A 26,300-nucleotide genomic window follows, 5' to 3' on the forward strand; every position below is an offset into this window, starting at 1 on the left:
AAACACATAGGTACATAATACATAAACATATATTCATATGCATATATGCCTACAAATGTATGCATGTATCTATGTATGTACACATTTATACATGCATGGGCATTTCTCATGCAAAAAATGACAGGTTTTACCTCAATCTTCCTCATTTCAGCTTCTGTTTTTGCCTTCTGGTGATTTTCCCAAGCTTGAATTTTGATTTCCTCACGTTTAAACCTGAGAAATTTTCTGCTACTCAGAAACTGAACCCTCATAAAAAGTAAACTACAGAAATCATACAATTTGTTGTAAGTAGCAATGTCTAACACATAGTTCAAGTTAAGCTTTTCTACACAGGCAAACTGAGTCTTACTGTAAAACTACCTGGCCAGATACTTGGCTTTTTCTGCCTCCTCCCAGGCTGTTGCTCGGGCCTCTATAACACTTTTAGCTGCCTGATCTACGGATACAGTCTTAAGTGAAACAGATGCATTTGTTTCCTCCTCTTCCTTGCTTGCCCAGTTGGCTATGTTCGTCTTGCCCAATTGTTGGCCAAGAACCATTATTTCTCTCCTAGTTTTCATTTGTAATTCCTTTTCAGATAGCTGTGTGTTTTTGGAATCCACATGGCAATCAGCTGACTCGGTTGGGTTTGCATTTGGAGCAGTTCTTTGTGGAGTTGATGGTCGAGAAGAAGTAGGGCTGCGTATTGGTGTCGTTGCTCTCACAGGAGTTCCTGTCCGAGAAGGCTCCTGGCTAGCAATTGGAGTCATTTCTGTGCCTATATCTCTCATAGATACAGATCTAACTGTTGATGGGGGTGTGAAAAATGTTGCAGCACTGTGAACAGACGTTGATGAATCATGCCGACTAAGACTGACTGCAGAAAGTTACACATTCAATACACACTCAAAATTGCTCCAACCTTGAAATTCAAAAACCCCTTCCTTCTATATTACCACAACATTAATAAAGATAATTAGGTTCAAATGAAAATGTTCTGAATATCCATAAAGTAGTTAAGTGTTAACAGATGATGATTATACAACTTCAAATGGAATGAAACTGGATTCTATGATTCCCTTAATATACCATAAATACTACAGCTGCACTATTCCTATCAGGTAAGAGATCTTCTTTGCATAAGAGAAGCAAAATGGTCTCAAAATGATTAATAACTTTTACTTTTAAACCTCGAAAGCAAGAATTCTAGTATAATTTTCATCCGTTGGCATCCATCTCCTAAGCATATGCACCATACAGAGGCTCCAAGTTTGACTTAAACGAAGCATCTCTCTCTTCAGCATCACACACACTGACACACACACATAAACACACACATGCACAATGGATGCATTTGTGCATGCATCCACTCACCCACACATTGCCTGTTGCACGAATGCATGCACATGCACATGCTGACACCCATGCACACAGCCACATGCACACATGGGCACACCCACACGCACACAGGAGCACAGGCATGCATGGATGCACACCCACACGCACACAGGAGCACAGGCATGCATGGATGCACACCCACACGCACACATGCACACACCCACACCCATCCCTCCAGTTACTCACACACCCACGCCCGCACCTACATGCACACCCCATGCCCACACACATCCACACCTCATCCCCCTCCCTTGACAGACAACCATGCATATGCCCATAGCCAAGGGCATGAGCGCACACCTGCTGGTCCGCCCATGCACATGTACACGCACACGTACACCAGTTCTAGCAACATGAAAAAGAGACACAATTTAGTGCTTGGTAACAATTCAGATAGAGGCAAAAACCAAGACTTCCAAAAAAAAAAATCTGCTAAATTAGTCAAATATTTGGAAGGAATTCAAATAACTAATAATTAGAAAATAAATAGCAAGAATATACAATATAATCTTTCTACAATATTCATACATTTATTTAAGTAAAAGAAGTATGGACGAGGTAAGGTCTACTTGGGTCGGGACCGAGTTGGTTCACAGGTCGACCTAATTGTTTGCAGCCCTATTTGGACCTAGATAATCATAGTGCATGTGGATCTTCCTCTCTCTCTCTCTCCCTCCTCCGGTATGCCAAAAGGAAAAGAATAACATGTTAAGTCGTAAACTTTGCATATAAAACACGAATTACTGGATGATCATGGACTGACTCATTTACATGGACTAATTCAGAAAATCATTCAATAATTAAATATTTTTTTAAATAATCGATCATATTGTTATTATGACATGAAATCAGTTTATTGTCCTCATTTGGGATATGCAACATTCTAAAAAGCACTAGTATTGTGCACGTCACTGGGGAACTTCATCGTGCATATGTGGAAGTCCAACACTTAAAAGGAAGAAGCTTAAATATAGAAGTCTGATTGTATCATTAAATATTGAAGGTAAGTTATTATTAAACATAAAAGAAATAGATAGAAGGTTAAAAACAAAAAGAAGAAAAGAAAATCCAAATTAAGGAAACAATTTTACATTTATAGCTGTCATAAAGAGTATTAGATGATAATTTGTCTTACAAGGAACACAACAACATTGATAAATCACTCAAATGGCATGCTCTACCATTCATGTTATATAAGTGTGAAGATGCATGCAGGCGCGTGTTTAGTCCCGCATCAGTTATTCGCTGGATAAATCTTAGGTACTTATACAGGATCAAGGAGCCTAAATAATACCTTCCTGTTAGCCATTTTGGGTGAAGTCCGGAGTTGTTATAAATGGTATCAGAGCAGACCCGACCCATAACCTATGTGAACTAGGAGACACTGCAGCACGGACTATTGAGGCTAACCACAGGCCGATTGTGGTGTTTGTGATTAGATTTGAATGGAATTGAACTCTTAGCTTGACGAGGACATCAGGGCTTGAACGAGGGAGTATATGAGTGTGGAGTGATTGATTAAAACCCTATTTGATTTTGATGAGCTCAAAGCATTTGAGTATATCTTTTGTTTACTAATGAATTCAATCGAGTGTCTCAGTGAAAATCTTGTCTAAGTGTTTCTAGATTTGGTTCAAGATATTTTGGATAAGTTAAGAAGTCAGTTTGAACCAATGTCTGAGACTCGAGTCGACTCCTAGATAGTACGAGTCGACTCCAAGCGTATCAGAGCACTGGCACGGGCTCGAGTCGACTCAGGAACATTACGAGTCGACTCCGACTGAGAGCAGACAGATGAACAGAAAGACGCAATTCAAAACCTGTCAGCGAGTCGACTCCTGAAGTGCGCGAGTCGACTCCGCTGCTTACCGAGTCGACTCCGGAGTAATATGAGTCGACTCCAAGGAGTTACAGACAGAAAAGTCAGAGAGCGATTTTCGACCCTGAGAGCCGAGTCGGCTCCTGAGGAACACGAATCGACTCCGATGGCTGGTAGGTCGACTCCAAAGAAAACAAGAGTCGACTCTCAGTTGTATTCAAGGCAAAAGTCAGAGAGCAATTTTCGGACACTGAGATTCGAGTCGACTCCCGCAATGCCCGAGTCGACTCCGAGACAGCGCGACCCCAAAAAGACAGAAGACCAGATTGTTGTCTCTGAGAGCCGAGTCGACTCCAAGACAGCTCGAGTCGACTCCAAGTCAGCGCTACACCAAAAAGGCAGAAGGGTGTGTTTCGGAAACTGAGAGCCGAGTCGACTCCGGAACAGTTCGAGTCGACTCCAAGACTGGACGAGCCAAAAGACAGAAGATAGGGAGTTCGGGCTCTGAGCGCCGAGTCGACTCCCAGGATTGTCGAGTCGACTCGAGTGGACCAAGTTGAAAAATAGATCTACGGATTTAATGGGATGAGCCGACTCCGAAAATGCCAAGTCAGCTCCAGATGTTGGCGAGTCGACTCCGGGTTAAGTCGAGTCGACTCCCAATCGAGGAGGTCACTTTAATTCAAATCCGGAACAGTTGCCTTTGCTTGATTCAATCAGGGGATTGAATCAAGGGTGTATAGGTTTGTTGGTGAGCCTAGGTTGAAACCAACGGTGTAAGGGTTCGATTGTGATCCCGGAAAAACAATCGGGGAGGTTTTAGTCGGTGAGCCTGGGAAAACCGACCGAGTTCGTTGTGAGCTCGTAAAACAACAAGTTTGGTTGTGAGCTTGTAAAACAACCGGCTGTAATCCGAGGGGTTATAGTGAATTCCCAAGTGAGACTTGGGGAGTGGACGTAGGAGCAAGGGTTAGCTCCGAACCACTATAAAAACATTGTGTTTGTGATTGTTTGTGTCTCTTTCTCTTACTCTCATTTCACTCACAGCACATAGCAACTAATTAATCATCTAGTAAAAGTATTAATTAGTCATCCACAAATATTTTAATTGCAAAATTATTTAAAACCCAATTCACCCCCCCCTCTTGGGTTGTCTATCTGGGCAACAAGTGGTATCAGAGTCTAAACTCTTCTACCCTAAGAGTAAAAGATCAAAATGACAACCCCATTTGGATCTTCCCACATTGAGGGTCAGTCCACCCAAAGACCCCCATTCTTTAATGGATCCGACTACTCATATTGGAAGGCTAGGATGAGAATATTTATCCAAGCCCAAGACTATGAGATGTGGACCATTATATTGAATGGACCATACATCCCATCCATCTATGTAGAGGGTGTCACTGTACCCAAACTTGAAAAGGATTGGGATGACCATGACATGAGGAAGGCACAACTCAATGCCAAAGCAATGAATGTGCTTTACTGTGCATTAGATAGGAATGAATTCAATAGGGTCTCTACTTGCAATTCTGCAAAAGAGATTTGGGATAGACTTGAAGTGACCCATGAGGGCACGAATCAAGTCAAAGAATCCAAAATAAATATATTGGTTTTATAAGTATGAACTATTTAAGATGGATTCTAATGAAACAATCACTTGCATGTTCACTAGGTTTACTGACATTGTCAATGGCCTAAAAAGTCTTGGCAAAAACTATACTAACAGTGATCTTGTCAGGAAGATTCTTCGCTGTCTACCAAGGTCATGGGAAGCCAAAGTGACGGCAATCCAAGAAGCAAAGGATTTGAACAAGCTTCCTCTTGAGGAGCTTCTTGGATCCCTAATGACTCACGAGCTAACAATGAAGCAACACAACGAAGAAGAATCCTCCCATAAGAAAAAGGTAATAGCTCTTAAATCTACATCATCTAACAAAGACTTGTCTTGCAGTAGCAGCAGTGAAGAAGAGGATCATGAGGGAGATGATGATGAGGCTCTTCTCGTGCGCAAGTTCAGAAAATTCATCAACCAAAAGAAGTCCTTTCATCAAAGGAGAGGCCCCTCAAATTCCTATCGCAAGGATAAAGGTAAGGAAAGGAAAATGAGGGGATTGGATGTTATGAGTGCAAGAAGCCGGGACACATCAGAGCTGAGTGTCCTTTACTAAAGAAGGGGAGCAAGTACAAGAAGAAGAAAGCCCTTGTCACCACCCTATCGGACTCCGACGCATCATCATCATCATCGGATGAGGAACAAGAAGAAAAGGCCAATTTCTGCTTTATGGCCAATGAAAATGAGGTAACATCCGAAACGCATCTAGATTTTACCTTTGATGAACTGTATGATGCATTTAATGAATTAATGATTGAATATAAGGCTATACATCTTAAGAATAAAGAGCTAAAGCTAGCTAATAAATCTTACCTACATAAATACAATAAATTAGTTAAGGATAAGGACTTTATCACCAAAGAAAATTTAGAACTTAAGACAAGCAACCAATTCTTAATTCAAAAAACTAATACCTTGAGTAAAGATAATGAAAAACTAACTAAGGAAATTTCAGAACTTAAAAACAATAAACAAATCTTAAACGAGAATCTCACAAAAGACTTGAACATTCTAAAAACGGAAAAACAAACACTAACTAAAGAACTTGAAAAATACAAACCTTTGGTTGAAAAATTTACATATAGTTCTGAAAAATTGAATATGATACTTAATAGTCAACGAGCTGTATTCAATAGAGCGGGTTTAGGGTATAAACCTAAAAATAAACAAAAACTTCTTAGTAACTTCTTTGTTAAAGCAGGGGAAAGTAAAACTAAAAAAATAACCTGTTTTTGTTGTGGAACTGTAGGACATAAAGCAAATGTATGTGATTATAGGAAAAGGAAAACTAAAAGAAAAATTAAAAGGGTATGGGTTCCAAAAGGAACCAACATTACTAACCATGAAGGACCCAAGAAAACTTGGGTACCTAAGATTATATGATTTGCTTGTGTAGGAGTGTCTTGCAGCCAAGGTCGACAAGAATTGTTGGTACTTGGATAGTGGCTGCTCAAGACACATGACGGATGACAAGGATCAATTCTTCACCCTTGAAGCTAAGAAGGGAGGTGCTGTGACTTTTGGAGACAATAACCAAGGTCACATCATTGGTATAGGTAAAGTACAAATTACCCCTTCAACTTTTATTGATAATGTTCGATATGTTGATGGTCTTAAGCATAATCTACTAAGCATTAGTCAATTGTGTGATAGGGGTTATGATGTTATGTTTAAACCATCACTATGCATCATAACAAACCCAAATGACAATAGTTTAGTCTTTAAAGGAATAAGACGTGGAAATGTGTATGTTGTAGACCTTGAGGATCTTGCCAAACATAATCCATGTTTAGTTGTTAATGAAACTAAGGATAATGATGCTAGTTAGTTATGGCACCGTAAGTTAGGTCATGCAAGCATGGACACCTTATCAAAACTAGTTAAAAGAGATTCCGTGATAGGTTTGCCAAAACTAAAATTTGAAAAGAATAAAATATGTGAAGCATGTCAATTTGGCAAACAATCAAGGAACTCCTTTAAATCTATAAATTGTGTCTCTACCTCTAGACCTCTAGAACTACTACACATGGACCTATTCGGACCAACTAGAACCACAAGTCTAGGTGGGAATAAATATGGTCTAGTTATTGTAGATGATTATTCTAGATACACTTGGGTTATGTTCTTAGCTCATAAAGATCAAGCATTTTCAGTCTTTAAGAAATTTCATAAGGAAGTAACAAATGCTAGAGATACTTCAGTTATAGCTATTAGAAGTGACCATGGTACCGAATTTGAAAATCATTTATTTGATGAGTTTTGTAGTAAAAAGGGGATAACTCATAATTTTTCTGCACCTAGGACACCACAACAAAATGGAGTTGTGGAGAGAAAAAATAGAACTCTAGAGGAAATGGCTAGAACTATGTTGTGTGAAGGTAACCTCCCTAAGTACTTTTGGGGAGAAGCCATCAATACCTCATGTCATATATTAAATAGAGTTTTATTGAGACCCATTATAGAGAAAACACCTTATGAACTTTGGAAAAACAGAAAACCAAAGGTAAACTACTTTCATGTTTTTGGATGTAGGTGTTTTGTTCATAATAATGGGAAAGATAATCTAGGAAAATTTGATTCTAAATCTGATGAGGGTATATTCTTGGGGTACTCCACAACTAGTAAAGCCTATAGAGTCTTTAATAAAAGAACCTTAGTTATAGAAGAATCCATACATGTTGTTTTCGATGATTCTAGTGATATCTCTTCTAGCAAGAGAGTTAATTTTGATGATGATACGAAAATTCTTGAAGAAAAGATTGATGAGATGACATTACTAGATAATAATCAAAAATTAATTGGAGATGCATCATCAAGCCAAGAGGCTATTGTGGATCATGGGCTGACTAAGGCTTGGAGGTTTGCTCACGGGCATCCTAAGGAATTAATTCTAGATGATCCATCTCAACCTGTTAGGACTAGAGCATCTATTAGGAACTTAAACAATCATCTAGCTTTCGTTTCACATTTTGAGCCCAAACACATAGAAGAAGCTGAAAAAGATATAAATTGGATAAATGCAATGCAAGAAGAATTAAACCAATTTACTACAAACAAGGTATGGAATCTAGTTGAACGACCTTCTGAATATTCAATTATAGGTACCAAATGGATCTATAAAAATAAACTTGATGAATTGTAATAAGGAATAAGGCTAGACTAGTAGCAAAGGGTTATAATCAAGAAGAAGGTATAGATTTTGATGAAACCTTTGCTCCTGTAGCTAGACTTGAGGCAATTAGATTTTTACTAGCATTTGCATGCTCTAAGGACTTCAAATTATTTCAAATGGATGTAAAAAGTGCATTTTTAAATAGGTATATTAATGAGGAGGTATATGTAGAACAACCTCCTGGTTTTAAAAATCATCAATACCCTAATCATGTATATAAATTGAACAAAGCACTTTATGGTTTGAAACAAGCACCTAGAGCATGGTATGAAAGACTTAGCAAATTTCTACTAGATCATGAATTCTCTAGGGGAAATGTAGATACAACACTATTTTTGAAGAAGGAAAACAAAGATATGTTATTAGTGCAGATTTACGTTGATGATATTATTTTCGGTGCTACTAACAATCGTCTCTGCGAAGAATTTGCTGACTTGATGCAGAGTGAGTTTGAGATGAGCATGATGGGAGAGCTGAACTATTTCCTCGGGCTTCAAATCAAACAATCAAAAGAGGGGATCTTCATCAATCAAGCTAAATACATCAAGGAGATGCTTAAGAAGTTTGATATGGAGGGAAACAAGTCAATCAGCACCCCCATGAGCACATCATGCAAGTTAGACCAAGATGAATCAGGTAAATCTGTAGATCAAAAGTTATATAGAGGTATGATAGGATCTTTATTGTATCTCACTGCAAGTAGACCTGATATCATGTTTAGTGTTTGCATGTGTGCTAGATATCAGTCTAATCCTAAGGAATATCATCTAATTGCAGTCAAGAGAATCTTTAAATACCTAATAGGAACAAAAAATATAGGTCTTTGGTATTCCAAAGAATCTAGTCTGAACTTAATAGGATACACAGATTCAGACTTTGCTGGATGTAAACTTGATAGAAAAAGCACCAGCGGGTCATGTCAATTACTAGGAGAAAACTTAATCTCATGGTTTAGCAAGAAACAAAACTCGGTTGCATTATCTACTGCTGAAGCTGAGTATGTAGCTGCCGGGAGTTGTTGTGCTCAAATCATGTGGATCAAACAACAATTGGAAGATTATGGCATTAAACAAGATAAAATTTCCATTAATTGTGATAATACAAGTGCCATTAATCTAACTAAAAATCCAATTCAGCATTCAAGAACTAAACATATTGAGATAAGACATCACTTCATAAGAGATCATGTACTGAATGGTGATGTGACACTTCAATTTGTTTGCACTGATGATCAATTAGCTGATATTTTTACAAAACCCTTAAGTGAAGAGAGGTTTAGTGTGCTTAGGAGGGGATTAGGAGTGATTGATCCATCCTAGTGGTATTTTCCACTAGTTCTTTGATTTTGATGATTAGATTGTGGTTAATATAGAGTTTCTTTTCAATGATCATCAAATCAGATCATAACTTAGTGATTTTCCCTCATTCGGCACGAACATAGCATGATTTTTAGGTGTGTGCCAGAGCTCGAGACGACTCGAGTAAGTTTCAGAGTCGGCTCGTAAGGGGGAGTCGACTCGCATACAGTCGGGAGTCGACTCGAGGTCAATAGGCGCATAAGGAGAGTCGACTCGCGCATACTTTGGAGTCGACTCGAGGTCGAGTCGACTCGCGACTCAGTGGAGTCGACTCGCAGTCGGGATCCGACCTTTTAACCCTAACTCAAGCGTTTACTCAACACTTCTATTCACCGCCGCCACTATTCACAAACCCTAGAGCCGACTCCTAGATCGTCTCCGGCCGTCCCTAAGCTTTTTTCCGTCGACCTTTCACCGTCCATTAGCGTTTTACCCCATTCTAGGTCGACCATGCCTCGTAAAACCGTTGTCCCAAGCCGGAAGAGGCCCCAACCCGCAACCGGCACCGAGCGACGTTCCAAGGCTCGGAACGATCCCGCGAGGCCACAACCTCCGGCTCGTTCCCCGCCGAGGGAGGTTCCCTCGCGGCCGTGCACCGGGAAGGCGGTCTCCACCGGGAGATACGTCGATTTTGACTATCTCTCCCGGGAGGGCTTTACAATAGGAGAGAGATTGCGGGCCCAGGGCTTAGAGTATTTTTGTTCCTTAGACCTCCCCACATACCCTGGCCTAGTTAGAGAGTTTTATGGTACTGTCCATAGGGGCAATGGGGGAATAGAGGGAACCGTAGCCGGTGTCCCATTGTTTATTTCTGAGGATTTTATAGCCCAAATCCTCCACCTTCCACAAGTAGGGGTAGCTCCCAAACACCCCGAAGATAGGACTGAGGCCCTTACGGCCATTCTAGGGCATCCACCCCAGTCCCCTTTAGATGAGGTGTCTGCCAGCTCACTTTCAGTTGAGATGCGGCTCCTCTTGAGCATCATTTCTCGGTCTTTGTTCCCTAAGACCGGACGGTTCGATTTTGTGTCTGAGAGGGACCTAGCCCTCATGTACTACATTCTCCAGGACACCCCCATAAACTTTTCCAAGATGATCTATAGATATCTGTGTGAGCCACTAGATAGACCTAGGCTCACCCTCCCCTATGGCATGCTATACACACTCATTTTTAGGGAGGCCGAGATTCCTATTCCTGAGGAGGAACCCTCTCGCGCATTGCGATGGACAGATCGCATGCGTCCGGGAACCCTACACAGGATGGGGTTTCGTAAGGTCGAGGGAACTTGGGTTAGGAAATCCTCTACTTCCACACATACTACCAGACATTCCCCTAGTCCTGACCCAGATTCAGACTACCCTACCTTTCCCTCCACCTCTGCTCCCACTACCTCAGCCGGACCCTCCTCCTCCGCTCCACCCACTCAGCTGATGGAGGTCCGGATCTCTCCTGAGCAGCTCCGGGAGTTGCGACAGGACATCGTGAGGGATCTTCGGGACGACCTGCTTAGGGAGCTCCGAGGTCCAGCGACTGCTCCCTCTCCTGCACCCTCCTCTACATTGGTTCCTTCCCTTTCAGCCGTGACCGAGATGACGGCCCATGTGCGGAAAGAAATCTACAATGTCAGGAGCCTGATCCAAGCCCAGTTCTCTAGCATGAGTGATGTCACACGCACCACACGGCAGATGCGCGATGACGTCCGACAGGATATGGGCACCACTAGTCAGGGGGCAGAGCGCTTGGCGAATGTGCTGATCGCCAAGTTGGACACACTGCAGGAGACCCTGACCGAGCTCTCCACCACACACAGCAGGGCCACCTCGGCCATTATCTCCCAGCTTGGGAATGTTACAGATGGGGTCACTCTCCTCATGGAGCAGAACAGATTGAGAGGAGGAGCCACATCCTCGAGGAGACCCTAGCTGATTTTGTTTTATTTTGACATGTACTTTTTGCTTTACTTATTGTATTCACAAATGTACTTACATATACATTAATACAATGAGTAGACATATTCTCTTCAATTTTGTGCAATTTGATCTCTAATTGATTGTGTGTTCTGCTTACCTCCTTTTTGATACGATGACAAAAAGGGGGAGAAATATTTAATAGATATGTAAAAGGAATCAAAAGGAATCAAAATGAAAATCAAAAAATTAAAACAAACAATAATTTGTTCTTAGTGGATTTGATACCTCGAGGCTCACTATCTCTCTGTTGGGGCTCCTAATGGAGTAATCTCCAGAATCTATTCAAGGAATATTCGGAGATTAGTTGAATCGTACTCAAGAACAAATTGACAGATTTTTCCTTTAAAAAACAAAAATTTAAGTTCAAAAACTTCAATACGCTAAAAGGAAATTCAGAGAATCAAAACAAAGTAGAATGCATATGTTGAGGGGGAGAATCTGAATTTTTAAGAAAGCCAAATCATTAAATATATATAAGCCAAACAATTGAGTGCATGACATGAAGGCTTATATAATTCCAAATGAAAGGGGGAGCTATAACTCCAAAATTTATTGTTTCACACCTTTCAAGTTTGGATAAATTAAATAACCAGACACTTGAATTCATTTATAGATTTTATTTCCTTGTTTATTGAGCAATTCACTTTACATATACTCAATGTTTTGTCATCATCAAAAAGGGGGAGATTGTGGAGTGATTGATTAAAACCCTATTTGATTTTGATGAGCTCAAAGCATTTGAGTATATCTTTTGTTTACTAATGAATTCAATCAAGTGTCTCAGTGAAAATCTTGTCTAAGTGTTTCTAGATTTGGTTCAAGATATTTTGGATAAGTTAAGAAGTCAGTTTGAACCAATGTCTGAGACTCGAGTCGACTCCTGGATAGTACGAGTCGACTCCAAGCGTATCAGAGCACTGGCACGGGCTCGAGTCGACTCAGGAACATTACGAGTCGACTCCGACTGAGAGCAGACAGATGAACAGAAAGACGCAATTCAAAATTTGTCAGCGAGTCGACTCCTGAAGTGCGCGAGTCGACTCCGCTGCTTACCGAGTCGACTCCGGAGTAATATGAGTCGACTCCAAGGAGTTACAGACAGAAAAGTCAGAGAGCGATTTTCGACCCTGAGAGCCGAGTCGGCTCCTGAGGAACACGAGTCGACTCCGATGGCTGGTAGGTCGACTCCAAAGAAAACAAGAGTCGACTCTCAGTTGTATTCAAGGCAAAAGTCAGAGAGCAGTTTTCGGACACTGAGATTCGAGTCGACTCCCGCAATGCCCGAGTCGACTCCAAGACAGCGCGACCCCAAAAAGACAGAAGACCAGATTGTTGTCTCTGAGAGCCGAGTCGACTCCAAGACAGCTCGAGTCGACTCCAAGTCAGCGCTACACCAAAAAGGCAGAAGGGTGTGTTTCGGAAACTGAGAGCCGAGTCGACTCCGGAACAGTTCGAGTCGACTCCGGAACAGTTCGAGCCAAAAGACAGAAGATAGAGAGTTCGGGCTCTGAGCGCCGAGTCGACTCCCAGGATTGTCGAGTCGACTCGAGTGGACCAAGTTGAAAAATAGATCTACGGATTTAATGGGATGAGCCGACTCCGAAAATGCCAAGTCAGCTCCAGATGTTGGCGAGTCGACTCCGGGTTAAGTCGAGTCGACTCCCAATCGAGGAGGTCACTTTAATTCAAATCCGGAACAGTTGCCGAGCCGACTCCAGAAAAGCATGAGTCGACTCCCGCTACAGCCGAGTCGACTCCAGATCGCGCGAGTCGACTCCGACCCCAACGGACACATTGTCAAGATGTGCAGAGTGTGCAGAACGGGCAGAAAAATGTGTCTAACGGCTAGTTTCCGTGGGGGATGGCTTAAATAGCCACAGAGGACTGTAGCAAAGCAGAGAAGCACCATTCCACTCAAAGAAATCAAGCATCCTTTCTCTGCAAACTGGTTTTCAACGGAAAAGAAGGAAGAGCGCCATTAACTCCATCCAACTACCTCTTCCCAGCATTTAAAGAAGTCTCCTCCTGCCTTCAAGTCTTCCAGAATTTCAAGAGGAGACCCAAAGTTCAAGAAGCCCTTCTCTTCTCCAACTTAAACGTGTTTGAGGGCTCTTAACTTTACTCTTATTAATATCGCTGTATATCTGCTTTTTAGAAGCTCTGGTTTTCTGTTTGTCCTTGTTCTTTCCATCTTGTCTTTGCTTGATTCAATCAGGGGATTGAATCAAGGGTGTATAGGTTTGTTGGTGAGCCTAGGTTGAAACCAACGGTGTAAGGGTTCGATTGTGATCCCGGGAAAACAATCGGGGAGGTTTTAGTCGGTGAGCCTGGAAAAACCGACCGAGTTCGTTGTGAGCTCGTAAAACAACAAGTTTGGTTGTGAGCTTGTAAAACAACCGGCTGTAATCCGAGGGGTTATAGTGAATTCCCAAGTGAGACTTGGGGAGTGGACGTAGGAGCAAGGGTTAGCTCCGAACCACTATCAAAACATTGTGTTTGTGATTGTTTGTGTCTCTTTCTCTTACTCTCATTTCACTCACAGCACATAGCAACTAATTAATCATCTAGTAAAAGTATTAATTAGTCATCCACAAATATTTTAATTGCAAAATTATTTAAAACCCAATTCACCCCCCCTCTTGGGTTGTCTATCTGGGCAACAATGAGGACCCGTGCGGGCATGTTTAGTCGCACATCGGTTATTCGCTGGGTAAATCTTAGATACTTATACAGGATCCAGGAACCCAAATAATACCTTCCGGTTAGCCATTTTGGGTGAGGTCCTAGGTTGTTATAATAAGCAAACAACTATACAAAATAACAAACAATTAACACAAATTAGAAGTAAACAACATCTTAAATATTGGCATTCTGACAGGATGTCAGGACCTCTTTCAACTGTTGCCATGAGTATTAAATGATAATTTTTTTACAACAATCACAACAATATTGATCGGTCACTCAAATTGCATGCTTTATTATTCATGTTCATATTAGCAAGCAACTACAACAAATATTTTTTGCGTGCATACACTTTTAAATATTAGAATTTGCGTGTATAGCCTCCCAAAATTGATATTTGGATGTACATTGTACACCCTTATCAAACACTTATTTTGTATGTATATCCTTCTTCTTTTTTTTTGTATGTACTCATGCCATCTAATGCCACTAAGAAGTTAATGGTTTAAAATTGAAATGACAAAAATACCCTTAATGGGTAAACATGCAAAAAAAACTTTTATAAGGGTATACATGCAAATAGCAATTTTGGAGGGTATTCATGCAATTTCATATATTTAGGGGGATATACACGCAAGAAAATTCTTTAGATTTGCATAAATACCCTTTTAAATATTGAAATTTGCATGAATGCTCTCCAAATCGATATTTACATGCATGCCCTCACAAAAAACTATTTTTGTATGAATATCTTTAACTTAGCTATTTAGCTAACGTGATTAGCCAAAATTATATTTATTTAAATTAAAAATTAATTAAAATTGAAAGTATCTATTATTTCGGAAGCAGGTAACAAATTAACAAATTTTACTGGAAACTAATATATCTACCTTCTTTGAGAAATTTTTCGATCTCTCTCGACCCTCTTTTTTACTTCTCCATCCCGAATCAAAACCATTCCCTCGACTTCCTTCTCCACCATAGACAGCCCTTCATTGTATTTTTTTTGTATATGAAAATAGTCAGATCTTGCCTTTAGCTTTATGAATTATATAAAAAAAGTGTTGTAAGAGATTTGCAACATTTATCTTTTAGTGTATGAGATTTACAATGTTTATTTTTTAGAGTTGAAAATTTTTTTATGTGCAGGCTGGTGGCTAATTTGAAATTACTGTGACAAGATGGGCCCCATACACTAGATCTTTTCTTGTTCTAAAAAATTGAAGCTCCAGAAAAAAGTGACTTAAGGTACACAACGTAAGAGGTAGCCTTCTACCACATGGCCGTGGAGGTTGTTAATAAGTCTGAAGGGTTCGAAGTTCTTCAATGATTTTGCTTGAGGATGATTGATGTTGTTCTTCCACCTATGAGCATAGCAGTAGCAAAAAAGCTTGATCATTGTAACTATCGTGAGCTTTTAAGAGATTCTAATCCTTTTCTACTTTCTAATACATACCCTCATATATGTATCTATAACAATAAATATTATAGTCTATGTTTCGATGAAATAAGATATAGTGGTTGTTATAAATGAAGAAAAATAAAATAAAATAATCCCATGATTAGTGAAAGAACTTTCATAATTTTTTTTATTATCTTAAATATCGAATCAATCTTTTTCTTAAGCAATATTTTTACGGAAAAAATTGAGGAGCAGCGGCTAGACAAATCCTAGTGTTTCTTTTAAGGAGGAAATGTATGCAACCCAAACAATTAATATGGCATTGGAAGTAAACAACTGCTCAAATACTAGAAATTTAGATTAGTGTCAAGACCTACACAACTTATCCGCTACTTCAACTTGCCTCACATAGTGTAATACCCAAGCCCTTTCAGGCCTGATATTGTATTAGGCCTAGTCCACTTGACCGGCTTGGGAAAACTTGAATTAGCTCAAGAAACCCATGTGGTCCAAACCAGAGAGGAGAGAAAAAAAAAAGATTTCTTTTGGCCCGGCATGTGCTCTGCATGTGCAAGGAGGCAGACTTGGGGTGCATATGTATCACACAAGTTGGGAAAAGGCAAACTCTCGTTGGGAGTCGCCTCTCTCCCTCGACTCCGATAGGAGTCCGACGCCAAGAAGGATTAAAGAGCTGGTTTTCAGCTCTATTTAAGTTGTCTAGCCTTCTTTTTGACCTCCACCACCCGGGCTCAGTCGCTAAGGTCAAAGATTTGCTTGTGTTTTGTTCTTCTCTCAATCCCAACACCGTCCGCCGCACTAGTTCTTTGTGCCGCCTCGAGATCTCATCAAAATCCAAGGACCTCAAATCTTCAAATTGACCTTGTTTCCATCCTCTTTATATTTTATATTTTTGGTTTCCAACCAGCTAATCGTCGGATTTTAGTTGAGAAGTGGGGGCTCTGTTTCGGTTTCCCTATTTTAGTTTCATTGCGGCCCCTTTTCTTCCTTTTTTGGCCATCTTCGTCACTGTTGCCTATCGCCGAAGCCCTTGTCCAGTCTCTCAAGATAGCTCATGGCCATGGTCGAAGCCTCAATTGTCAGAAGTCGTGGATCTTAGGATTAGGACCGAAGCCCCTATTTTAGTTGATTTTTTTGGTTGATTCTTCACCACCGGCTATCTGTTGCCGCTAGCCATCGTCCATGGTGGCGACCATCGGTCCTCAAACTAGCAGTCATCACCCTCAAGCTTCCTTTCCCCCTGTTGGAGAGAAAGGCTATGTTTCCTCACTTTCTCTCTTTTCTCTCTCTTCCCCCCTCTCTCTCTACACTGCCTCTCATGTTTCATTGGACGTTAGAAAAGAGCTTTTCCTCAATGACCTTGATCGATGTTGGCGAAGGGGTTCTGACCCTTAGTCACCAAGCAATGTCCCAGCCTCCACCTTGGCCCTTATCGAGCATTGCTAGATTTAATCATTCTTAATTTCTATTGAGCCACCTGTACCCTAGTCCGACCATGATTGGATGAGATTATCATGATCGAACCGACCAGGAAGTCGAACACTCCCACTTGCCAGCCCCGTAAGGGTGTTGGGACTTAAAATTTTTATTCTTAAAATAATAATGGATAAATTTTGATAAAAATATAATTTTGGAATATTAGACTCCAAGGAAGATTTTCAAAATTAATTAGATCTATCAGTTGATTTCACTTGCAAGGTAGCATAACCTTTTTTCTAGATTTATCGGCAAAGATTATAAATTATTATATTTAATGACTCAAAGTTGTATTTAAGAATCATGAATTTCGTGCATGGTACGTTATTATTAAATATATATTATTTTGAAGTATTATATGATGCATGATCGAAAGCATAGTTTTTGTTATGGATTATCCTTGATTGAATTTGATATGACATGGCTTTATGTATTTTGTTGAATTGGATCATGAAATATATTTTGTAAAAAAAAAAGTTTTGATTTCGAGATAGATTTGGGCTTTCAGCACAACTATGTTAAGGACCTTTCCAGTGAGGATTAAATGTTGGCACTTGACTAGTCCTGAAGAGTTTATACTGCAAGAAGATGAGCGGCATTACCGCAAGCAGATATGTAAATTCGAAAGACTTCGCCGCAAGAAGATATGCGGCACAGCGCAAGAAGATGCGTTGGTATGATGACCCTGCCACAGAAAAAATATAGTCATAGCCCATGGCTGACGAGAGGAACTTGATGTTTTGAAAGAAATTGGTTTCATGAATGAAAATTTAAATTTTGAGAAAGATCGAATTTGGAATGCATGATGTTTTGATAATGCTGCATATTTAGAATTGATTTTTATACTGATGTAATTCTTATTCTTATTTCAGTAAAATTATTATTTGTCTTATTGCTTGATTTATCTAACTAGATGTTCATTGCTTACTGGGTTGTCTAGTTCATTATTCGATACCTTACTATTTTTATAAATTCTAAGAACTAGCTTGGCTTGGGGTGTCACTAGGCAAGAGTGACTTGAGGTAGAATTTTGATATCTTTATTTTAATTAGGATTATATTAAAGTTTGATGTAAGACTTTAAAATATTGTTCGTTTTTGTGAGACATTAAATTTTGGTTTTAGTTATTTAAACTAAAGTTGAATATTGGTTATTTAAATTTGGTTGCTTTATGATATTGTGATGAAATGCCTTGCATGTCTGTAGGAAGAGTTCCCTATGAGTATAGGGTAATTACCACAACCTTAACTCACAATTTCGGATCAGAGGCATGACACAGTACCAAAAAAGCCCTAAAAGGTGGCCCAAAACTGACCAGCCTATACTGAAGAGGTCTGCTTAGACTCTAACGACTTAAGATGTGTGAACAAGGGCTTGTTAAAGTCTAGGCTACCGCCTTCAAAACATTTGAGGGACTTCACACAACGATATATTTGTATTTTGTCTTCACATATATTATGCTCAAAACATATATACAAATAGGCATGGGTTGTATGTAAGGTTCACCGTCTCAATACTGGACTCTGTACTGGTGCCACACTAACATAATGTCGGTATGGTACGGTAAGAAATTTTTTGGCATATCGAGTGTCGATAAACCACCCGTACCGGATACCGGTGCCAAACTGGTATGGTAATGTATGCCTCGTACTGCCCGGTTCAGGCCGGTACAGCATACCTTGGTTGTACGTATACAAATTACAACAATGAGATAGGGAAGAGGTGGTTTCTTACCCAAGTTCTTATGGTTCTCCTATAGAAGCTTCAGAATTCCAAATTTTCTAACTATATTCATGATGCCGGTCGAGACATACTCATAATGACACCAATGATGAGGTTTCCACGATAGGCTACTATCTTTGGAGTTTAATCTTAGATTTTAATGCACGAGTCCTCATCAACAATGAATTTCCATGTATGAGAAATCTACAATACATTAAATTTTCTTTGGATAGCATGGACATGTGGTTTGCTTTTGTTTTAGAATTTTTATGGGCTATTCTAATCATATAATGTGGTGTTTAAGTTTTTTCCAACAATGAGACCTAGTGGTTTAGGTAGGCCAAACCGGACTGAACCTTCTGGTTCAGCCCGTACCGAGACCAAGAGCAGCAGTTCTGGTGGTCATGGATCTGCTGGCCAGAAAAAGAGTAGAGGACATGAGACCACCATTTATGAGACGGTCGCAGAGTGGTCTTCGAATCACCGTGAATTCAAGTTTACGCATGCTATACATGATAGGGACTACGATATACGATCTGGTAAAGCCCACGAAGATCTGATTGCATATAGGAGATGGACTTCTCGAGGTCATTCACGAGGATACGATGCAGTAGCAGATGATATCACACATGTAGTAGAATCCATAGATATCTAATTTCAAGTCGTATACTGGATCTTATTACTTGCAGCCATGGACAGCCTATGGCCCATACGGATAGAAATATGGATATGGTGCGTGAGAGACATCTTCTGATAACTATTATCCTACGTAGTCCGGAGCATCTTATGGATCGGATTTTTGCTGTCGGCTTATTTGGATGGACTCTTTCACAACCATTTTATCAACCAGAGGACACCTCTCAAAATCAGAACTTCAGTAAGAAATCTGAGAGTGCTTATAATCCGAAGCGCGTTTTTTATAAGATGAACATAAAAGACTACAACACCGCTTGGTTAGAGAGATTGGCTGATCTGCTTTCTGACTATGCTAATGATCCGGATATCTATAAGAGGCATCGCCACTCGATGAGATTTTAGATAACAGTGTGTATATTGTATTTTAAATATATATAATTGATTGTATTATTTTATATTTTTTGCCTCACTACTTGATTGGAGGATATTTCATGCTGCTTTTTGTAGCATGCAACATCTCACTAATCATTTTATATTTTGTATCATTTTAAAACAATAAAATGCATCATTTAGGTTCAACCAAAGTCATGAAAACATCAAAAAATATTAAAAAAATAAAAAAACATCAAATTAGACTTAAAATCATTGAAAATGTCGAAAAAGATTGATTATCAATTAATTAAAGTACGGTACCGAACAGGTACCGTACTGACCCATCTGCTGACCGGTACGGATTCTGTACCGGTTCGACAGACCTTGAGAAAATCTAAGCAATTTAAATTTTTATGCCCACTTTGGGTTCTCAAGTGGTGTCCAGATTTGTAAACCTAACTAAATTTTAGACTGAACTTGCCAAAGGAAAAACAATGTTAGGCTCACTTGTCCTAGCCCAAAATTTTGTAGCTTATATATCTTTTATTATATCAAGTAATATATTATTATATATTACATGGCTTTTACTATAAAATTCAAAATTTCTATCAACAAGCCTCCCAATAAACCCCTTTTTACCATCTTAGTTCCATGCTTCTCACCTCTGTCCCATTAACTTCACCCGCATCTCTCCTCCCTATCCTCCCCCAAGTGGAATGGCACCAAAGGTACCCCTCCATTGTCTCTATTGGATGATCATTACCAATAATACATGATTATGCTCTTCAATATCACCAAGTGCCATGATACCTAATCAACATTAAATCCCCCCTCTCTCTTTCTCTATCTCTCTCTCCTCTAATGTCGTTACTAACCATCTCATTCCATCATTGCCGACACAGTGCCATCAACCAAGAAGACCCCTCTCTCTCTCTCTCTCTCTCTCTCTCTCTCTCTCTCTCTCTCTCTCTCTCTCTCATATCTATGTGTCTATCTCTATCTTTCCCCACTTGCTCTCGAGGTTGCCAATTGGGGATTTTGCTGCCTAATAAGGTGATTAGATCAAGCCAAATCCAACACAAGTTTGGGATGTATTATTATATATTACATGGCTTTTACTATAAAATTCAAAATTCCTATCAACAAGCCTCCTAATAAACCCCTTTTTACCATCTTAGTTCCATGCTTCTCACCTCTGCCCCATTAACTTCACCCGCATCTCTCCTCCCTGTCCTCCCCCAAGTGGAATGGCACCAAAGGTATCCCTCCATTGTCTCTATTGGATGATCATTACCAATAACACATGATTATGCTCTTCAATATCACCAACAAGTGCCATGATACATGATCAACATTAAATTCCCCCCCTCTCTTTCTCTATCTCTCTCTCATCTAATGCCGTTACTAACCATCTCATTCCATCATTGCCGACACAGTGCCATCAACCAGGAAGACCCCTCTCTCTCTCTCTCTCTTATCTATTTGTCTGTCTCTATCTTTCCCCACTTGCTCTCGAGGTTGCCAATTGGGGATTTTGCTGCCTAATAAGGTGATTAGATCAAGCCAAATCCAACACAAGTTTGGGATGTAGAAGCCCTGCAAACTCAGGTTGAAACATTTAGGCTTCATGCCAGCCAGGCATAGGCCAGCTAGTTCACGCCTTCACATTAAGCTCAATAATGGACCATATGATGTAGCTCTAGTTGAAATTTTGGGTGCAAAAACATAAATCTGTTGCTTCTTTAGGCTTCAGATCTTAAAATAATTTTGGACTAGATTCCTAATCAATCACTTGTGATGAAACAAATCACCAATATAATCTTCTGCCTGACATTAGTTTGAGGTGTGCAAACAGACCTCCATGTTGTATAAGTATGAATTCATGTCCAATATTCATTATCGTCTTGAAATTGATGCAGATTAGCCTTTCCTTCCACCAATTGCCAACATTTTGGATCATCTGCTGTTATAGCAATTGAATGTAGATCTAGTTGGAATTTTGGCTACAAAATATGAATCTACTGTAGATTAGGGTTGCGATCTAAATTAGATCTGGATTAATTTTTTAAAAAACCATTTGTGATAAAAAAAAGTCACCATAAAAAAAACAAGGTCAAGATTTCAGCACAAAAATGCCGAAAAGAAGCCCTATCTTGTCACAGCAATGAAGAAACTAAGTTAAAATAAGAGAAAGGCGAAGAATAGAGGGAAAAGAAAGACAAAAGAATGAAGGAAAAATGAGGTATGTGACCATTTTATATTCTTAAGTAAGCTCCTAATATTATTTCCATACCCACCTAACAACGAGCTATCGAACCCACTATCTATCATTGAAAATGCTTTTTCATGCCAGTTATGCAGACATGAAAAGTTCATCAGGCCCAAAACTGCTGATTTGGGGTGTTACATGGACTGAGCATGTATAAAGCCCTTAGGTCCAGGCACACAGAAAGCCAACAAGCCTCTACGTGTGAGAAATATTATTTCCTCTCCTTCGATTCCCACTCTTTCTATACTTCTCGGTAGCTAAAGGAATCCTTGGGTCACACCTCCACGTGATCGTACTCATGATAGAAGGATTTGGGCTAAGCCAGGTTTTTTGTACCTTGGGGATGATATCACCCTGTACTTGCACGAGAGGGTGAAATTTGTTCTTAGGACAATGTTCTCTACACCCCTCAATTCCAAACACGCCTTATTTTTCCTTATTATAATATCAATTTTGCCTAGGTTTTTAGAATTATTTATTTGATGTGCAAATATTAAAAATAGATTTCCAACAGCTAATCCAACTAACTTATGTTTCTGGCTTTTCGAGTAGAGAAGAAATGGACTTTAACTTCTATGGTTTTCAAGGAAGGGAGGTTATAGATAGGGGTGGCAATCATGTCGGGTCGGTTTGTATACGAGTCGGGTTGTACACGGGTTGGGTCGTATACATGTCAGGTTGTACACAGGTCGGTGAAATGTTGTTCCGGCCAAAATATCCTAAACCTGAACCTGAGCTATTTATTAAACAGGTGAAGGTTTGAATCTTGCACCTATCATGTTTAAATAGGTAACCTGACCTAACTTGTTTAACCAATTTAATGAATAAGTCAAAAGAGTCTATAAACTCTTTGAATAACTCTTAAATCAAAGAGTTAAATCAACCTTTCTATTAAGCCTATGGACACACATCATTAACATAAAAAATAAAGATGTTAAGGTTATGACCATTCCCTTACAAGAAAACAAACAAACAAAAAAGGAACATAATCCCACATCTGATAATGAGAGAGGAGAACACATTTACTTAGCTAATCTTAACTCTAAAACATTATTCAAAAAAAGAAAAGAAAAAAAAACAGAAGAGGTTGGTAGCTTTAAGTACTTCTGATACATAAACAAATATCTAGAAAAGCAAAAAATCTATACAAGTAGGAGTAGAAAAAGAGTCATGAACAAAGTTTCGACCAAAACTTAATCAGGCTATCCAAATCAACGTACGCCATCTTTGTACTAGGCCCCGTACTGGCACCGGGTATTACTACATTGGTACGCCCGATATGAGGGCAGATTTGGCGTACCGAGTGTCAGCATGCGGTACGTCCTCTGTAGTGTATTGGTACCAAAACAATATGGCATACCTTGATTTAGATATTTATCTATTAAAACAAAATCTCAAATCTCTAAACGTCGTGTTTCATACTTTTCAATAATATCCAAGAAGAGGTAGTAAAATCTTGAGACAAGTAGAGTAAAGAAAGACCAAGAATTGCGCCGAGATAAAATCATAATCCAACCAACCTAACTTACCTTTGCTGGCCATGCAGGAACTTCCTTGACCTTTGCCAGAACCAAATCCCCCAACTTAAACTAGTCCTTCACCTTGCTCCGGTCCCCACCTTGCCTGCACCATGTAGGGTTTGAGAAGAAGGCGGTGGCAGCAGCGATAGAGGGTTGGGAGCTGAGATCTAAATGTGGATGACGACTGGGAGGGCTCAGAAAGAAGGCGGTAGGGATGGATGAGATCGGGGGTTGATGGCTAGGATCTTGGTGTCATGAGGCAGCATGGGTCATTAATTGGTGCTTGAAGGTTGGGATCTTGAGGTGCCCAGTGGTCGGAAGGGCCCAAGTCCCCGCTCATCACTTCTTCGAACAAGAAAGAAGGTGGAGAGAAGATATTGTCGGTCAGTCGATGGTTGGAGGTAGGGATCATAAGGTCGCTTGTGGTCAAAAGGGCCCAAGTCACCACTCTTCGCTTCTTCGAACAAGAAACAAGGTAGAGAAAGGGCATCATCATTGATCGAGGGTTGGAGGTTGGGATCTTCAGGTGGCCAGCGGTCGGAAGGGCCCAAATCGCTGCACGATTGTGAAGAATAGAAAGGGGTTGCTCGCTGCTCGAAACTCTCTAGAAAATAATAAAAAGTGAAGTGAAATGCTAGTCCCTAACTGGTTTAATACCCTAAATGTGGTCTCAAGACTCAGGACTCGACCACTGTAGATAATGCGAGTAAACAGGTTAAACAAATTAAACGGGTCAAGAGTTTAGAATCCAAACCCAGCCTGTTAATTGAACAGTTTAAAAGGGTAGACTTGTTTATGACCGGAACCTGTTTAGCGCGATCCAGACTTGTTAACGGGTCGGGTCATCTATTGCCACCCCTAGTTATTGCAACAAGGTGACTTGTTATTATGGTGGGGCTTATTTGGTTTTTGCTTTATGAAATCACATTATGGTGATGTGAAAAATATGAGAATATTCATTCTCTATGATTATAAAATACAAGGCAAAAGGAACTTGGCTTTAAGCAAATGCACACTACAAGGAGAAAGAGAAGTAATAGTTGTTCCTTTCTTTTAAACTCTCGCGAGGGCCTCACTTGCATAATTGTAGAGGCCCAGCTGTGCGAGTAGTAGTTCACTTCGGTAACGGCTTGAAAGTCAGGCTGCAATTTAGCTTTTCTTAGTGGAAGCAGAGTAGGAGGTCCATGTTTGATACTAACAACTTCAGGGTAAGATGATATGCATGTTGATGTAGAAAGAATGAATTTTTTTCCCGTTTGGTATGTGCAGGTATGTAGCCCAATAGTAGCACTTAATCTTTTTGCTATTAAGGCCTTCATTTCAACTTTTTCTCTGTTTTCTCCTCTCTGTTCTAGCACCCTAAAGAAAGAACCTTGTTTTGCTATTGCAATCTAACAACAAGGTATTCGACTATGTGATATCTCTCTAGCAAGAACTATCAAAGGTGCTTTTGTGTACCAGGTCTCTGCATTCTTGTGATGGTACCAGAACTTACTACAACATAAATTGTAAGTTCAGGAAGCAGGAAACAAAATTTTAAATTTATCCTTCAATTTGACCGCTTTACTTATCCAATCATAACCAGAGAAAGGCTACTGGTTTTACAAAACATCAGGCATATAGTGCTAAAAATAGATAATATATCATGCCAATAAAAATCAACAGAATGAAGAAGCTTTTCTTACTTTCAGAATCAGCAAGTGGGTTGTCAACAATGAGCGGAGGCTTCGTAGCTGAATCCACAACAAGGTAAGGTTCAGGTACCCAATTCACACTCTTATGCTCTCGAACTAACTTCTTTTCTTGGCTTGGATCGATCCTCTTAGTGTCCGCTTCCTCTGTAACCTCCAAAACAACCCTGGTGGCAGCCTGTCGATTCCCATACCCAGTCAAACCCGGCTTCCTGGACTGCACTCCGCCGGCCTTCCCCCCGCGGTGCGACGTGGGGCTCGCAATCCACTTCTGGGCATCATCCCACTTTGAAGGTGCTGGCTTCGAGAACGGCAGCATAAGCGCAGACCGGTGCAGCGCTCGGTCCGCCTTCTGGAACTCGAAGCCCGATGACCCGCTCTCAGACTCAAATGCATCATCCTGCTCCAACCGAATCCTTGGGCCGGCCAGCGATCTATGAACACTCACCGTCTCCATCGAAGTAGAGCATTCCGGATGCGAGCTCACCATGTCTACATCCCTGCAGCTCTCCACAGCACTTGCACCTGCCAAAATTCACCACATTTCTCTCAAGAAAATAGCAAATTTAAGCCTGAATTCATCTCAAACACAAAGAAAAGGAGGAAACTTACGTCTATCTTCGATCTCAGGGGGGTCGACTCTCAAAGAGAACCCGGCCTCCAGCTCCTCCTCCTCCTCCTTCCGCTTCTTCTCCACTCCAGCAAGCATCGCTCGCAGCTTCCCAGGGGAAAACCCACGGCCCTGAACCAAAAAATTTGCATCAAAATCTCATCGATCCAATGTTTCCCATCAGATCAACACCTATTACCCGCTCCATATCCAGTCTTTTTCACGCTTTAATCATTGCAAAAAAAAGGCAGGGATCTAATCGGAGGAAAAGCAGAATAAGACGAAAATTGCAGCAAAATCGAAGCAAGGGAGGGAGATAGGGAGGGTCCCAGAGGACCAGCTTTCCCGTGGGAATCTCTGAGAGGGAAGAGAAGAGTTCAGAGAGACAGAAACGGGCGGGGGGGTACCTGAGGGGGAAATGGCTTTTCGATTCTTTCGTAGTCCATCGGAGGTGGGGAACGAAATAAACGGAATTGGGGAAGGAGGAGGAGACGGGGAACGAGGAGGAGACGGGGAATGGGGGAGAGGGTGGCCCGCTTCTGGCCGCTTGCAGTGCCGCCCTGGTTCGGCGGTCAAATCTTAGACGTAAA

At 40.4% G+C, this 26,300-nt stretch overlaps 1 protein-coding gene across 1 annotated transcript in view; it reads right to left on the bottom strand.

Moving 5' to 3' along the window:
• LOC103697825 overlaps positions 1 to 26,300 on the bottom strand; it is a 60,128-nt gene extending 33,828 nt beyond the window's left edge. The window contains exons 1-5 of the mRNA XM_039121526.1: positions 26,118 to 26,300; positions 25,713 to 25,842; positions 25,095 to 25,625; positions 361 to 856; positions 132 to 213 (exon numbers count right to left, since the gene is read on the bottom strand). Of these exons, the coding sequence (XP_038977454.1) occupies positions 132 to 213; positions 361 to 856; positions 25,095 to 25,625; positions 25,713 to 25,842; positions 26,118 to 26,156 (1,278 nt within the window). The 5' untranslated portion in view covers positions 26,157 to 26,300. The remainder of the gene's footprint in view (positions 1 to 131; positions 214 to 360; positions 857 to 25,094; positions 25,626 to 25,712; positions 25,843 to 26,117) is intronic.

This window comes from Phoenix dactylifera, unplaced genomic scaffold (assembly GCF_009389715.1).
Source record: "Phoenix dactylifera cultivar Barhee BC4 unplaced genomic scaffold, palm_55x_up_171113_PBpolish2nd_filt_p 001118F, whole genome shotgun sequence".
Classification (NCBI taxonomy): domain Eukaryota; kingdom Viridiplantae; phylum Streptophyta; class Magnoliopsida; order Arecales; family Arecaceae; genus Phoenix; species Phoenix dactylifera.